We start from the raw sequence: 14,644 nt of genomic DNA, 5'->3' as shown, positions 1-14,644 counted from the left end.
AACAGCAGCAAAGGCACATTAGTGCATATTTAAAAATAAATAAATAAATGAATAAATGAATAAATAAATAAATAAGTGACACACACACTTTTAATTTCCCTTCATGTTGTTTGTGCTGATGCTTTGTTCAGCCAATGTAGCTTCTCACTTCTACTCTAACTCCACAATTCCGATCATATCCCATCTAATCCGGTTTTATTCCTATTCCATACATTCTCTTTATTCTTTTGCTACACGATCCCTTATTCAACTCTATTTCTATTCTAGTCTTAAATTCAGGGTCTCCGTTTTTTGAGAAACGCTTCAGAAAACCGAGTCGGGGCCGAATAATAAACAAAAATCAAAACAAAACTCAAAACAAACGTGTAGCCGATGAGGAGAAAGGGGCGGGGCTTGTCGATGTGGGCGGAGAGAGTGTTCGGTGCGTGTGTGTGACATTAGCAGAAAACGGTTTTAACATTGACATGGAGGATAAAAACAAAGAAAGAACGAGAAGAAAGACTTACGATAAGGACAAGAAGTAGGACGTGTTAATATAGGATCAGCTTTCCAGCGCTGGAGAGAACTGAAGGAGCAGGAAGTTGGCCACATATTCACAGGTTGGAGTTTCCCGAGTCAATAACTCCTGAGCTAAACGCTGTTACTACACAAATAACACCTCTTTTCTATCGTAGTAATGTAGAGAGGCAGCTACAACCACGTTTTGTGTAGTAACAGCGTTTAGCTCAGGAGTTATCGACTCGGGAAACTCCGACCTGTGAATATGTGGCCGACTTTACTTAAGACGCCGAGGCGCTTTTTTCCTTCTCGATAGGTGAGTAACGTTGGTTTTGCTTTGTTACACAGAACTAATATATGCCTTTGTCCTTTACATCATTATGCTTGTGTGGCATTTTTGCTTGTTTGTTTATCTACAATCGTATTGTTCTTCCCTTCAGCTATGATAAAGACACGTTTCTTTCTGTTAGTCGCCTGGGTTACGTATGTATGTATGGGCGGAGCTATCGATACAGGGGTGGGACCCGTTTGGGTTAGGGGTGTGTTTGTTTTGGTGATTTCAAATGTCAACATTGTCTTTTCAAAAATCGGAGACCTCACCTTTAACCTCATTCCGTATTCCTTCCTTTTTTCCCCTCCTATTCTATCCAAATGAAACATTATTCCACTCGTACCACATTCCCATTCCTTTCCTGTCTCATTTCTGTAGAATTCCTGTCCCACATTCTTTATCATCTCCTTGTCTATTTGCTGTCTATCTTAACTATTTTTCCACCATGTCCCTTCGTATCCCTCCGGGAAATTTTCAGACTTAAAAAAAATGTTTATTCCTGTTTCTTACACGGTAGAAAAAGTTTTTAAAAGTGAGCGCTTTTTATGAGGATGAGGTTTTTTGTTTTTATCTGTGTTTTTCACACGTAAATGTGTTTTTTACACAAACTCAACAATGTTGTTTTAAACTGCAGCACTGCAGAGGTTTTAGTTTTTGGGAAGTGATTTTAATTGCACGAAGCATTTAGCTTCCCGTAAGCGCCTGTGGGAGATGGTAGAAGCCCACGATCTCTGTGACATATGGAGGAACTTAAACAAGAAGCAGAGACAGAACACGTGGCCCACTGCATAGACAACACGCTCTCCCTGGCGAGATCAGAACGATTTTATGGTTTTAAGCATCGGCTGATGTTTTTTACAAAGTGTTTTATTTTAACAGTAGGCATCTCAGATCACCGCGAGGTTCAGGGCAACATTGCTAAAACTAATGTAAAACCTAAGAGAGCCTACTGGCATTTTAATAGAAGGGCATAGAAGCCTTTATTATCGCCACATATACATTACAGCACAGTGGAATTCTTTTCTTCTCATACCCCGACTGAGGAGGTTGGGGTCAGAGTGCAGGGGCAGCTATGATGCAGTGCCCCCAGAGCAGGGAGGGTTGAGTGACAGCTTCAGACAGCTTGGCTGTGCTGGGCCTTGAACCCCAATCCTCCGATCAACAACCCAGAGCCTTAACCAGTTGTGCCACCAGTGTTCTTATCGAAGATGCTAATTTTAGATTTGAACTCCTACAGCAGCGGTGGGATGTGACAAAAGGACAAGTCAATGAATTCTGTCAACACTCTCTACACTCTCAATGCCAGATCTCTAAAAGCTCTGGAGATAGAAATAGTGGAACTTCAGCATTTGGAGGCGACAGCAAATCAAGGGCATATTGAAGCCCTAAAAAATTAAACTCTGCGCTGGTCTGCTCACGCTTTATAAGTGTTACTGAGACTGGGGAAGTCATGGCCTAATGGTTAGAGAGTTTGAGTCCTAACACTAAGGTTGTGGGTTTGAGTCTCGGGCCAGCAATACCACGACTGAGGTGCCCTTGAGCAAGGCACTGAACCCTGCAGCATAAATGGCTGCCCACTGCTCCGGATGTGTGTTCACGGTGTGTGTGTGTGTGTGTGTGTGTGTGTGTTCACTGCTGTGTGTGTGTGTGTGCACTTTGGATGGGTTAAATGCAGAGAACAAATTCTGAGTATGTGTCACTATACTTAGCTGTATGTCACATCACTTTCACTTTAAGATGGATGCTCCTGCCAAGTTCTTCTTCCGTTTAGAACAAAGGAATGGACAGAAAAGATTTATGCCAGCTGTGTGAACAGAATCAGGGGATCTCGTGTCAGAGCCCGCTGAAATTCGCGAACATACAATTAGCTTCTATTCAAAGCTGTATAGCAGTGAGCGGTCAGGGGCGCAGGTAGTGGAAGAGAGTTTCCTGAAGGACCTGCCAAAGCTCTCAGTGTCAGTGGTAAGTGAGATAGACAGGGAGCTGACACAGTCTGAGCTTCAGGAGGCTCTCCAAGGCACGGAGAACCGCGGGCGCCAGGTATAGATGGTCTCACTGTAGAATTCTACAAGGCGTTCTGGGCAGTAATAGGGCAGGACGTGCTGGAGGTCCAACAGGACAGCGTGAATAGTGGTCAGCTCCCTTCAAGCTGCAGGAGAGCCGTTGCAGTCTCACGTTGCAGTCACTGTTTGTGTTTACGGAGCATTTTAATGTCGTTTTATTTTGATTTTACTGTTCAGTGTTTTATTTCTGGTTTTAAAGACGTTAGGAAACACAGGTTCAGGTGCAAACTGGGTAACTTTATCCTCGGTCAAGCGAAGATGGCAATATACCTGAGCCGGAAAAACCCCCAGAACACTGACTGTGGGGCCACAAAAATGTTAAAAGGCTGAAAGTCAAGGATTTTAACTGATTTAACTTTTTACAGACGTATAAATCATGTGGATGTGTTTAAAATTGTGTGGTGTTGGGTGGATGCTTTGTGCTCTGTGGAGGAAGGAGAACTAAACTCATGTTTTACTCAATGTAGAAACCATCTTAACACTTATCTATCTATCTATCTATCTATCTATCTATCTATCTATCTATCTATCTATCTATCTATCTATCTATCTATCTATCTATCTATCTATCTATCTATCTATTTTTGTTTATTTATTTATTCACCCTGAATTTTTATGATATGTAACTTGTGTAAATAAAGTTTTGTAAAAAGTAAAAAAAAAAAAAGTTTCTCTCTCTCTTTGTCTCTCTCTTTGTCTCTCTCTCTCTGTCTCGCTCTCACTCTTTCTCTCTTTCTCTCTTTCTCTCTCTCTCTGTGTCTGTCTCTATCTCTCTCTTTCTCTCTCTCTCTGTCTGTCTCTCTGTCTCTTTCTGTCTCTCTCTCTCTGTCTGTCTCACTCTCACTCTTTCTCTCTCTCTGTCTCTCTTTGTCTGTCTGTCTGTCTGTCTCTCTCTCTCTGTCTCTATCTCTCTCTTTCCCTCTCTCTCTGTCTCTCTCTCTTTCTGGCTCTCTTTCTCTGTCTGTCTCACTCTCACTCTGTCTCTCTCTGTCTCTCTCTCTGTCTCTCTTTCTCTGTCTGTCTCACTCTCACTCTGTCTCTCTCTCTGTGTCTGTCTCGCTCTCACTCTGTCTCTCTCTCTCTCTCTCTCTCTCTCTCTGTGTCTCTCTCTCTCTCTCTCTCTCTCTCTCTCTCTCTCTCTCTCTCTGATCCAACTTTTCATTTTTTAACATCTGTCCTTACAGTCGAGATGACTGTGTGATCTCACCCTCTGCTCTCCTCCCTGCAGACATTAATTGCCCTCCTGCAATCTCTTTTCCACCAGCAGACACGCTCATTAAATCTGCACGTTGTTTCCCTACTTTGAACCGATCTGCTTATCGACATGGCTGCAGAGCACCGAGCACCCAGAGAGCACAGCGTCTGCTCACCACGGAGCCGAGCTCCATGTAGACAGAAGAAAAATCTATTAGTGCACAAAAGACGGCATGAAAAACCCCGAAACTCTAAAGCTAAGGGTGAAAATGAGCGCCGGAGAATCTGAGTGGGCCGAACTGGAGATTCAGTTAGAGATTAAGCCATTTGTACAGCTCGAGTCGAGTCTTCAGTGGCAGTCATTAAAGCCACCCACTCAGCCACTTAGAGGAGCTCATCCGGTCAGTGTCACCACACACACACACACACACACACACACACACACACACACACACACACACACACACACACACACACACACACACACACACACACACACACACACACACACACAAACGCACAGGAGACACACAGAAAATGCACACTGATCGCTCGAAAACACAGCAGAGGGAAAATATCAAACGTGAAGTTTATGGATTCTGAAATGAGAGATTTATAATAATAATAATAATAATAATAATAATAATAATAATAATAAATACTACTACTACTACTACTAATAATAAACAAACAAACAAACAAATAAATAATAATAATAATAATAGTAATAAATACTACTACAAATAATGATAATAAATAAGAATGATAATAATAATAATAAATAATAATAATAATACTAAAATACTACTACTAATAATAATGATAATAAATAAATAATAATAATAATAATAAAATACTACTACTACTAATAATGATGATGATGATGATAATAATAAAAATAATAATAATAATGGTAATAATAATAATAATAATAATAATAATAATAATAATAATAATAATAATAATAATAATAACAATAATTATTAAATTAAAAAGCATGTGCACCCTGACTATCAAACCCATACGCGCTTGTTGCACATCCCTTTCCATTTATTCCCCCAATGTTACTTTCCCAGTTCCCATAACAGTTCAGTTTCCAAATACATCCCATAATTATGTTCTCCAGCACAATCCAGAGGGATCCACAGCTCCAGTCGTTGTTATTCTACATGAAGATTTCAGACATTCTAAGCGGAGACCAACTTCATGTGGTCTTTGAGGACAACAACCTCCTCATCAATACACAATTATCAGTTGTGTACAATGGACTATAACTGACTGTAGAAAGGACATTATGCATAATAACACTCTCTGGTGTTTATAACAGTTTATAATCACACCCTCTAGTGTCACCCACATGAGGATGAGGTCCATCTAAGGGGGTTTGTCGCCTCAGACACATCAGGCTTGTTCATTGGGAATAAATACAAACACATTTAAATATAAGTCTAATATTAATCTCAAACTTTTCGTACTTTATTTCTTATGTTCCGTGAAGCTGCTTTGTGACAACGCCTATTGTTAAACATGCTGTACAAATAAAATTGAACTGAATTGTGTTTGCTCTCACAATGATCAGCTCTGCTCGCCTCTTCTGCTTATCACTAGATGTTCATTCGGCTACAAGAGCATCAGTGAGATCAAACTGTTGGGATGTTGATGAGACTCCAGTTTCAGTTTATCCCCAAGACGTTCGGCGGGGTTGAGTCAGAGTCAGGGCTCTGTGCAGGACACTCTTCCACTCCAACCTTCACCTCCACACCATCCTGATGGAGCTCAGAGGCTTTGTGTGAGTCGAGTCATGTCAGGTTTGTTACCGTCTCTTAGTTCCAGTAAAGCTACAGAATAAACAGCTTCCACACACAATTATATAAATTATATGGGGAAGGAAGCACATATGAGTGTCTTCAGGGGTGCACATACATTTGAGCACACAGGTTTTTTTTGGCTCATATATCGCTCTGTTTTTTTCTTTCTCTGCGAAGCCGTGATGTGCGACTGCACGACTGTCAGCGCTGCCGCTCCAGAGAAATAATCAACACCTTTCGACCGATTAGATTAGAGAACTCCATCATGCGTCGGTATAATAGTGTATAAATGATGTTTGTAGGTCAGTGTGTGGAGAAGGTGATGAAGGAACGGAGTGAGAGAGAGACATGACAGGGACATCATTCATCCTAATTAAGCGGGATATGGAATTAGCATGCGTGAAGCACTCGTGACCATCTCCAGCTGTCACCAGTTCAGGAATAATATCATGCAGTTTCACCAGAGAGCTAAAGACAAGTTCTGCCTCAGTGCATCTCTGCAGGAAAAGAGAAATTCATTAGAAAACCTTCTGATTTGTATTTGACGCACGCCAACGCTTTCCTAAATTGCAGTTTTGCTATCTGTCCAAATGTTTTTTGTTTGCGTACAGGGATTTCCCTTTAAACATCATGGCCCGGAGCTGTAGCCGTGCTGCCGAGTGACTCTGCTCCTGAGCTCTGCTGCTGAAATCAATTGTGAGTCCCAGGAGTTTTTTGTTTTAGTTTTTTTTTTCTCCACAGCAGTAATCTAACAGAGTAGGAATTCATTTCTTTTTTTTCTTTACCGTCGTGCCTGTCAGTCTCCGATGAGCAACTGGGAGTCGACGGAAGACAACGACAGGGTGAGGAAACACAAGACGAGAGAATCGCACAGAGTGAAGAGAAAACTGCTGAGGAAGAGAAACCCCAGGGCTGTCAGAGCTTCTACAGACAGAATACAATAAATATTGTACTATAAACTATTGTATAAACTAGCTGGACTACTGGTTATGACCAAAAGTCTCACACAAACAATCGGAAAGAAAAGAGGAAGGACAGAAGGAAAGGAAAATACGAAGGGAAAGGAAATTAAAGAAAAGTAAAGAAAAGTAAAAGAAATAGGAAACAGTGAAAGGAAAGGAAAGAAAAGGAAAGAGAAAATGGAAACTGAGATGGAATAGAAAAGTAAAAGGAAGGGAAAGGAAAAAGGAAATAGGAAACAAAAAGGAAAGGAAATAAAAAAGGTAACGGAAATGAAAAGGAAAGGAAAGGAAAGGAAAGGAAAAAGTAAGAGGTAACTGGGAAAGGAAATGCAATAAAATTAAATTAAAAAAGTAAAAGAAAGAGGAAACAGGAAAAGGGAAGGAAAAAAGAGGAATCAGAAAGAGGAAACAAATTAAATAAAATGAAATAAATAAATTAAATTAAATGAAAAAGAAGTAGAAGTAGAAGGAAGGAAAACTGCCGCACGCACTCACAAACACACACTTACAAACACTTACACACACACACACACACACACACACACACACACAAACTTACACACACATACACACACACACACTTACAAACACTTACACACACACACAAACTTACACACACATACACACACACACACACTTACAAACACTTACACACACACACACACACACACACAAACTTACACACACACACACACACACACACACACACACACGTCTTCTCATCAGATGTTCATCAGGGCAGTGCAGGCAGCTGTGATTCGTTTCTGATGGTGTGAGATGGTGTAAAATTGTCCTTCCTGGTAATCACTTCAATCTTCTGACCGCAAACTCATCCATAAACACAAACACACACACACACACACACACACACACACACACACACACACACACACACACACACACACACAGTTTTTTTCTATAAAAGCTTGCATAAACCTTTTCTTATTATGAATAATAAACCCTCGTTATACGTTCACATGCAACTAAAATGTCTGTAATGACACAGAACTGTCAGAGATTAGAATTTTTCCTTCGAACAAAAGCTCCCAGTCAGTGTAGACACCCATCAGATCAAACACAGTCACATAAAGACATTTCAAATAGAAGTGCGTATGATCGGAGAAGCTAATAAACCACTTCCGCACATACTGTAGTTCTGTCGTTTTAGATACTGAAAAAAACCCCATTAAAGCTGAATAAGAAATTCTGTGTAAAAAAACAGTGAGGATATAAAAATACTGCTTCAGACTAATGTGTTCCTCCTCATGTTTCCTGTTCTCTCATTCATTTAATTATTAACTTATAAATAATTTTTCACAAAGAGCAAAAATTTGCAAAAACTCAGGACTTCTAGAATACTATAATTTATATATTCATAGAAATGTTACAAATAAACTATAAAGGAAAGGAAAGGAAAGGAAATGAAAGGAAAGGAAATGAAAGGAAAGGAAATGAAAGGTAAGGAAAGAAAAGGAAAGAGAAAATGGAAACTGAAACGGAAAAGAAAAAGAAAGGAAAGAGGAAATAGAATAGAAAAGGAAGGGAAAGGAAAAAGTGAATAGGAAACAAAAGGAAAAGGAAAAGAAAAGAAATAGGAAACAAAAAGGAAAGGAAAGGAAAGGAAAGAAAAGGAAGGAGAAAATGGAAACTGAAATGGAAAAGAAAAAGAAAGAAAAGAAAAGAAAAGGAAAGGAAGGGAAAGGAAAAAGGAAATAGGAAACAAAAAGGAAAGGAAATAAAAAAGGTAACGGAAATGAAAAGGAAGGGAAAGGAAAGGAAAGAGGAAGCAGAAAAGGAAAGGAAAAGAAAGTTCAAAAACAGAAAAAGCAGCTCAGATTTCTCTTTAACACTAAAACTCAGTGTAAGATCACCAACAGAGGAACAAACACACGTCTAAAACACACTGAGAGAACGACAGACTCCTGACTCACTTTAGATCAGACTCTCAGACACAACATCAGACCTTTATTTATTTACACTGAATGTAAATGTCCCGTAAGTCGGTTTTATCAAAGAATAAGTGACTTTTAGTTCAGAATTATAGACCATGTTTTTCCGTCTGTACTCAGCTGATGATTAAAACAAACATGGCACAAGACTGAAAGTTAAACTACACCAGATTTCTTTGCTCAGATTTGATTCCTCTGCTGTGAGGCTGTAACTCTGGATTTTCCCTACAGGTAAAGTGTTTTCTTATCTATCATAAAGTGTGATGTGATGTGATCTTCCATTTTCATATCGTATCACGCCGCCTGAAGTGTAGAAACGCGCTCAAGATTGTTTTTAAATCCCATTCCCGCTCATTCCTAACGGAATTCCTCTGTCTGTCGTCCGTCAACTGGAAATAATACGGTGGAAATAACATGGTGTTGTGAGCATCCGTGTGTGTGTGTGTGTGTGTGTGTGTGTGAGAGAGAGAGACGCTTCAGGTTGCACTTCGCTGTCCAGTTCCGCCGTGTCTTTAAAGACAGATTGCTCTGTGACGCAAAGAAACGTCGCTCCGTGTCGTTAGAGCAAAATTATAGATCTTTTTCTTTTTCAAGCTGTGATTTACAAGAATTTATTCGTTTTTAAAAAGACACCAAATCAGAAACAAGGGGAAAAAAATCATACAAGCCTGAAAGTCCAGCTTTTCTCACACACACACACACACACACACACACACACACACACACACACACACACACACACACACACACACACACACACACTTAATAAGATACCAGGCTCTGACCTGCAAATTTGACGTGGAATTTGTTCTCAGGTTTGAGAATCTGGACATAGAGAGGACAGTTTGGGGCAAAATCCTTCACCGCCCAGGCTCGGAGAATAGTCTGGTGATCCTGAGAGAGAGAGAGAGAGAGAGAGAGAGAGAGAGAGAGAGAGAGAGAGAGAGAGAGAGAGAGAGAGAATTTTAGCAGTTGTACCAATAATAAATGAAAGAATGAAGAAATGAAGAGATGATGGACAGCAAAATAGAAAATAAGAGTGTATTAATGCTAGCTAATAGATGTGGGAAGAAGGGATTATGAGAGCAGGGGAAGAGAGAGAGAATTTGGAGGAACGTACAGCAGCGAGACGATCCACTTCGAACCGGTTGCTCAGGATAAAACAGGCCTCGGCGTCATCCATCCTGCAGCCAATCAGAAGTCGGGGATGAGACAGAAACAGGAAGTACAGGGTCAGATATACACACATTTCATGAGGAGAGAGAAAGAGAGAATGAATGTGAGAGACAGCAGGCAGAGGGATATATAGAAATAGAGGTACAGAGTGAGACAGGAAGAACAAGAGAGAGAGAGAGAGAGAGAGAGAGAGAGAGAGAGAGAGAGAGAGAGAGAGATAGTGGGAGAGAGAGAGAGAGAGATCATAGAGAGAGTGTGAGAGAGAGAGAGAGAGAGATCATAGAGAGAGTGTGAGAGAGAGAGAGAGAGAGAGAGAGAGAGAGAGATAGTGGGAGAGAGCGAATATATCATAGAGGTGTGTGGTTAGAGGAGAGCGCGATGGAGATGCATATCTATCGCGAGTGTTGTGTAGAGACGAAAGAGATCTCTCGCTCTCGATATCGGTTTCTCTCTCTCTTCGCTCTACTCGAGGGTGAAGCGCGAGAGATAGAATCAGCTCATAGGGATGCTAGAGAGAGAGAGAGAGAGAGAGAGAGAGAGAGAGATTTAATCATGACAATGAAGCCACTCTAGTGAAGGTTGTTATTAAAGCTCCTTCTTTCAGGACTGGAATAAAAAGGGATTTTCAGATATTAGCTACTGATTCACAGAAGAACTCAGTCATAACATCAGCTTCGCTAATAATGAACAAAAGTCAGCAGGCAGCAGCATAACGCTAACAGCTAAATGATAGCATCGTGAGCTTATTGCTTCTCACTGCTAGCCGTGTTAGCGTTCTCTAATTACTCTCATTAATCATCAGAGTGTCGTAGCTGCTGGTGGACTGATCAGAAGAGCTCAGAGTAATGCACAAGTTCCTTCTGATCTGTAACCTGTGGAAGCTAATCTATAACCTTCTGAAGCTAACATAGTGAAGATAATCTATAGTGATGCTAATCTATAACCTTCTGAAGCTAACATAGTGAAGATAATCTATAGTGATGCTAATCTATAACCTTCTGAAGCTAACATAGTGAAGATAATCTATAGTGAAGCTAATTTATATCCTTCTGAAGCTAAACTATAACCTTCTGAAGCTAACATAGTGAAGATAATCTATAGTGATGCTAATCTATAACCTTCTGAAGCTAACATAGTGAAGATAATCTATAGTGATGCTAATCTATAACCTTCTGAAGCTAACATAGTGAAGATAATCTATAGTGATGCTAATCTATAACCTTCTGAAGCTAACATAGTGAAGATAATCTATAGTGAAGCTAATTTATATCCTTCTGAAGCTAAACTATAACCTTCTGAAGCTAACATAGTGAAGATAATCTATAGTGATGCTAATCTATAACCTTCTGAAGCTAACATAGTGAAGATAATCTATAGTGAAGCTAATTTATATCCTTCTGAAGCTAATCTATAACCTTCTGAAGCTAACATAGTGAAGATAATCTATAGTGATGCTAATCTATAACCTTCTGAAGTTAACATAGTGAAGCTAATCTATAGTGAAGCTAATCTATAACTTTCTGAAGCGATTCTATAGTGAATTTTAACTATAACCTACTGAAGCTAATATGTAATCGTTTAAAGCTAATATATAACCTTCTAAAGCTAACCTATAATCTTCTGAAGATAATCTATAACTAGGGTTGCCACCTTCAATACAGAAAAATAAGGGACGCCTGCCGCAGCGGGGGCCACACACCTCGGGGCCACGATGACCACAGTCCCGATGGTGTGCCAGTGGTGGTATATCATAACTTAACATGTATTCATAAAAATATTAAGATCGATACCATTGGGCATTATAATAAGATATCTGCTATTGAAATAAGTGTGAACAGAAGCACTCAGTCTCTCACTATCACAACTTAAGTGGTCATATTGAATACACAGCTATGACAATAATAAATATACGCCAACAAAGTGTGACTGAGAACAAAAAAATAAGCTTTTGGAGGAACTTGTGAGATGTGAACCATATTTTATTAACTTATTATTAAATTAACAGATCCATAACTTAGTAATTATAACTTGCAAACTTGCAAAAGATCTTCCATGAACATCATGAACATAATAACATCGGTGGATGTATGAAACTTTCAGAAATGGACGCTGGACGTATCTGGAGATGCCATCGTTTCAAATGGATTTTCTGTCACTCTGACTCTGTCAAAAGACACGGCGAGGCGGCGTCCCGCCCTCCTCTGACTCTGATTGCCGTGATTCACGGCCTGTAACTGTAAAACAAACCGATCAAACCAACGATGGCAACGAGTATTACCCAATCAGGGGCAGAATACGACGCGTCTCCACACAATGCGGGTGGGGTGATTTGCATGGGATGCTGTATATTGTGGACCTATGTAAAATACGGGACAAATCATTTTGTCCGTAAATACGGGACGATTCCGTATTTCACGGGACGGGTGACAACCCTATCTGTAACCTTCCAAAAATAATCCATAACCTTCCGAAGCGAATCTTAGCTATAACCTTCTGAGGCTAAAGTATAATAGATTAAATTTAATCTCTAACCTTTTAAATCTAAGCTGATAAATAATCTTTTGACACTAATATATGATCTTTTGACACTTCTCTATCACCCACTGAAGCTGATAAATAGTGAAGCTAATCCATAACCTTGACGATCCTGCAGATGTAATACACCTTTCATACCCTTCCAGTTGAATTCCCAGATTCTCAGAGCAGAATTCTTTCCTCCATATTTTGTGTACAAAATACCACGTAGTCCTGTACGTGTGCATCCAATCTTCAGGTGTGAATTGGTGTGAACCTGCTGAAGGTGTTAAGACGGACCTGTGGGTGGGAGTCGGGTTCTGTCACGTGATCGATGAAGATGAGAACCCTCACAGATATGTTTGCTTGGAATCTCTACAGACGTGGGGTTTTTTTGTTTTTTTTCTTACTGTATATGAACATCATGGTCATTTTCTACCTAATTCATTCTTGGCTAATTCCCGCCCACTATCCTGCTTTCTACAGCGTAACACACTCAGAGGAAGTAAGGCACATGACTGTCTAGTGTGATTGAAAGAGGAAGAAGAAAGAATATGCCCCCCCCCCTAGCTAGCTACAGACTTTTATAAGCTAACATCAGTAGTGCTGTAGCTAGTGTTTCTCCACCACACCACCAGGGTTGTGGTTCTTGGAAAAGAAATCGATTTTTCCAGTTATTATGATGTCATTGGTCACATGACAATGCCAAATGCAGTAACTACTGCATCAAATGTAGTACATACTGAATCAAATAAGGATTGATTCTAATGTAATAAGTATTGACTAAAATGAATTAGGTACTGAATCAATTGCAGTACTACTGAATCAAATAGGGACTGAATCTATGTGATCGAGGGATGTGAGGGGACGAGATAACGTAAGGGGGTTTTTACACCTGGTCACGCCAGGCGTTTTCTGTGATCAGATAGCTATCCGATGGTAAAAATTTACAAATACTATACAAATAAACTTGAATCGATTTGAATTGAATAAAAAGACCAGGTCTAAATGCCCTCCGAAATGTTTTGGAGACGGATATAAATCCGATGGTACAAACCCCTTCAGGAGGTGGTCTGGGACGCGTTTCAGATGAAACTGGACAGGTGTAAATGCATGTGGTTGTTCGAGCCACATACGTCAGCGCTATATTCCTCCCAAACGGAAGTACGTCACTCGCAGGTGACTCACGAGTCGTGCATCGCGTCAGAAACAAATATGTTTTCCCACCAGCGCTGCTACGATCTTTCACCCAGGTGTCTCGTTGTGTCTTAAAATGCACTGCTGCAGCCAGCGAAAATGCAGCAAACAGTAAATGCTGTTTTTTGTAGCAACCGCATACACCAAAGTGTGTTCCGTTTCAATTACCCCGGAAATGAGGTAAAATATATTAGCATTTTGGGCGGGAGTAGAAAGATCGGATCGATATCCGATTCGCCGAGACGCGTTTATGTGGCCTGATGTAAACGGGACAGTTTTAACAAATCAGATAGCTATCGGATCAGAGACAACACACGAAGTGACCGGGTGTAAAAAGGCCCTAAGTCGCTGTGGACGAGGGCGTCCGCCAAATGCTGTAAATGTAAATGAATCTAATGCAGTAAGTACTGACTCGAATGTAGTAGGTACTGAATCACATTGTATGTAGCAAAAAAATCGAATATGTACTGATTCAAATAGAGTACTGTATGCACTGAATCAATTGGGGTAAGTATATGGGCTCTGTCTGGAGGCATCTGCCCTTCTTTCCCAACATATTAGTTTAGGTTTGTCTCTTTAATTGGTCACACGTTTGTAATAAGGTAAATTGGTTTTAACCAGGTGCATAAGGTTTGGTGATGAAACTGAACCCTGCATGGACAGAAGTCTCTGATTTTCTGAAACCTGTTTTGAGTAACATTAAGTCTTACTTAGCTCTCATCAGATCCTGGTCTTTGAGTGCAGAACCCTGGAGGTAGATGACCCTCTGAGCCCACAGCGGGATGTGCAGGACCCGGCGCACCTGGACGTCAATCTCTGCTGGACACAGGATCACCACGTAGTAATCCTGCACACCATCAAATGATAGTTAGGAGTTAAAGGAGGACGACTCGGATCTAGGGGTTGCCCTCAGGTTAAAATGAGTCCTGGGGAAAATTTCTGTTTCGATGAA

At 40.3% G+C, this 14,644-nt stretch overlaps 1 protein-coding gene across 4 annotated transcripts in view; it reads right to left on the bottom strand.

The window, feature by feature from the left end:
* Nucleotides 1-14,644, bottom strand: part of LOC113661975 (potassium channel subfamily T member 2) — a 105,542-nt gene that overhangs the window by 32,107 nt on the left and 58,791 nt on the right. For all 4 annotated transcript variants that reach the window (XM_047808232.1, XM_047808233.1, XM_027176547.2 and 1 more), the window contains exons 12-14: nucleotides 14,403-14,539; nucleotides 9,926-9,989; nucleotides 9,591-9,699 (exon numbers count right to left, since the gene is read on the bottom strand). In XM_047808232.1, coding sequence (XP_047664188.1) covers nucleotides 9,591-9,699; nucleotides 9,926-9,989; nucleotides 14,403-14,539 — 310 coding nt within the window. The remainder of the gene's footprint in view (nucleotides 1-9,590; nucleotides 9,700-9,925; nucleotides 9,990-14,402; nucleotides 14,540-14,644) is intronic.

Source organism: Tachysurus fulvidraco, chromosome 24 (assembly GCF_022655615.1).
Source record: "Tachysurus fulvidraco isolate hzauxx_2018 chromosome 24, HZAU_PFXX_2.0, whole genome shotgun sequence".
NCBI lineage: Eukaryota > Metazoa > Chordata > Actinopteri > Siluriformes > Bagridae > Tachysurus > Tachysurus fulvidraco.
The sequence above is the reverse complement of the archived record's forward strand: the minus strand, read 5'-3'. Positions and strand labels throughout refer to the sequence as shown.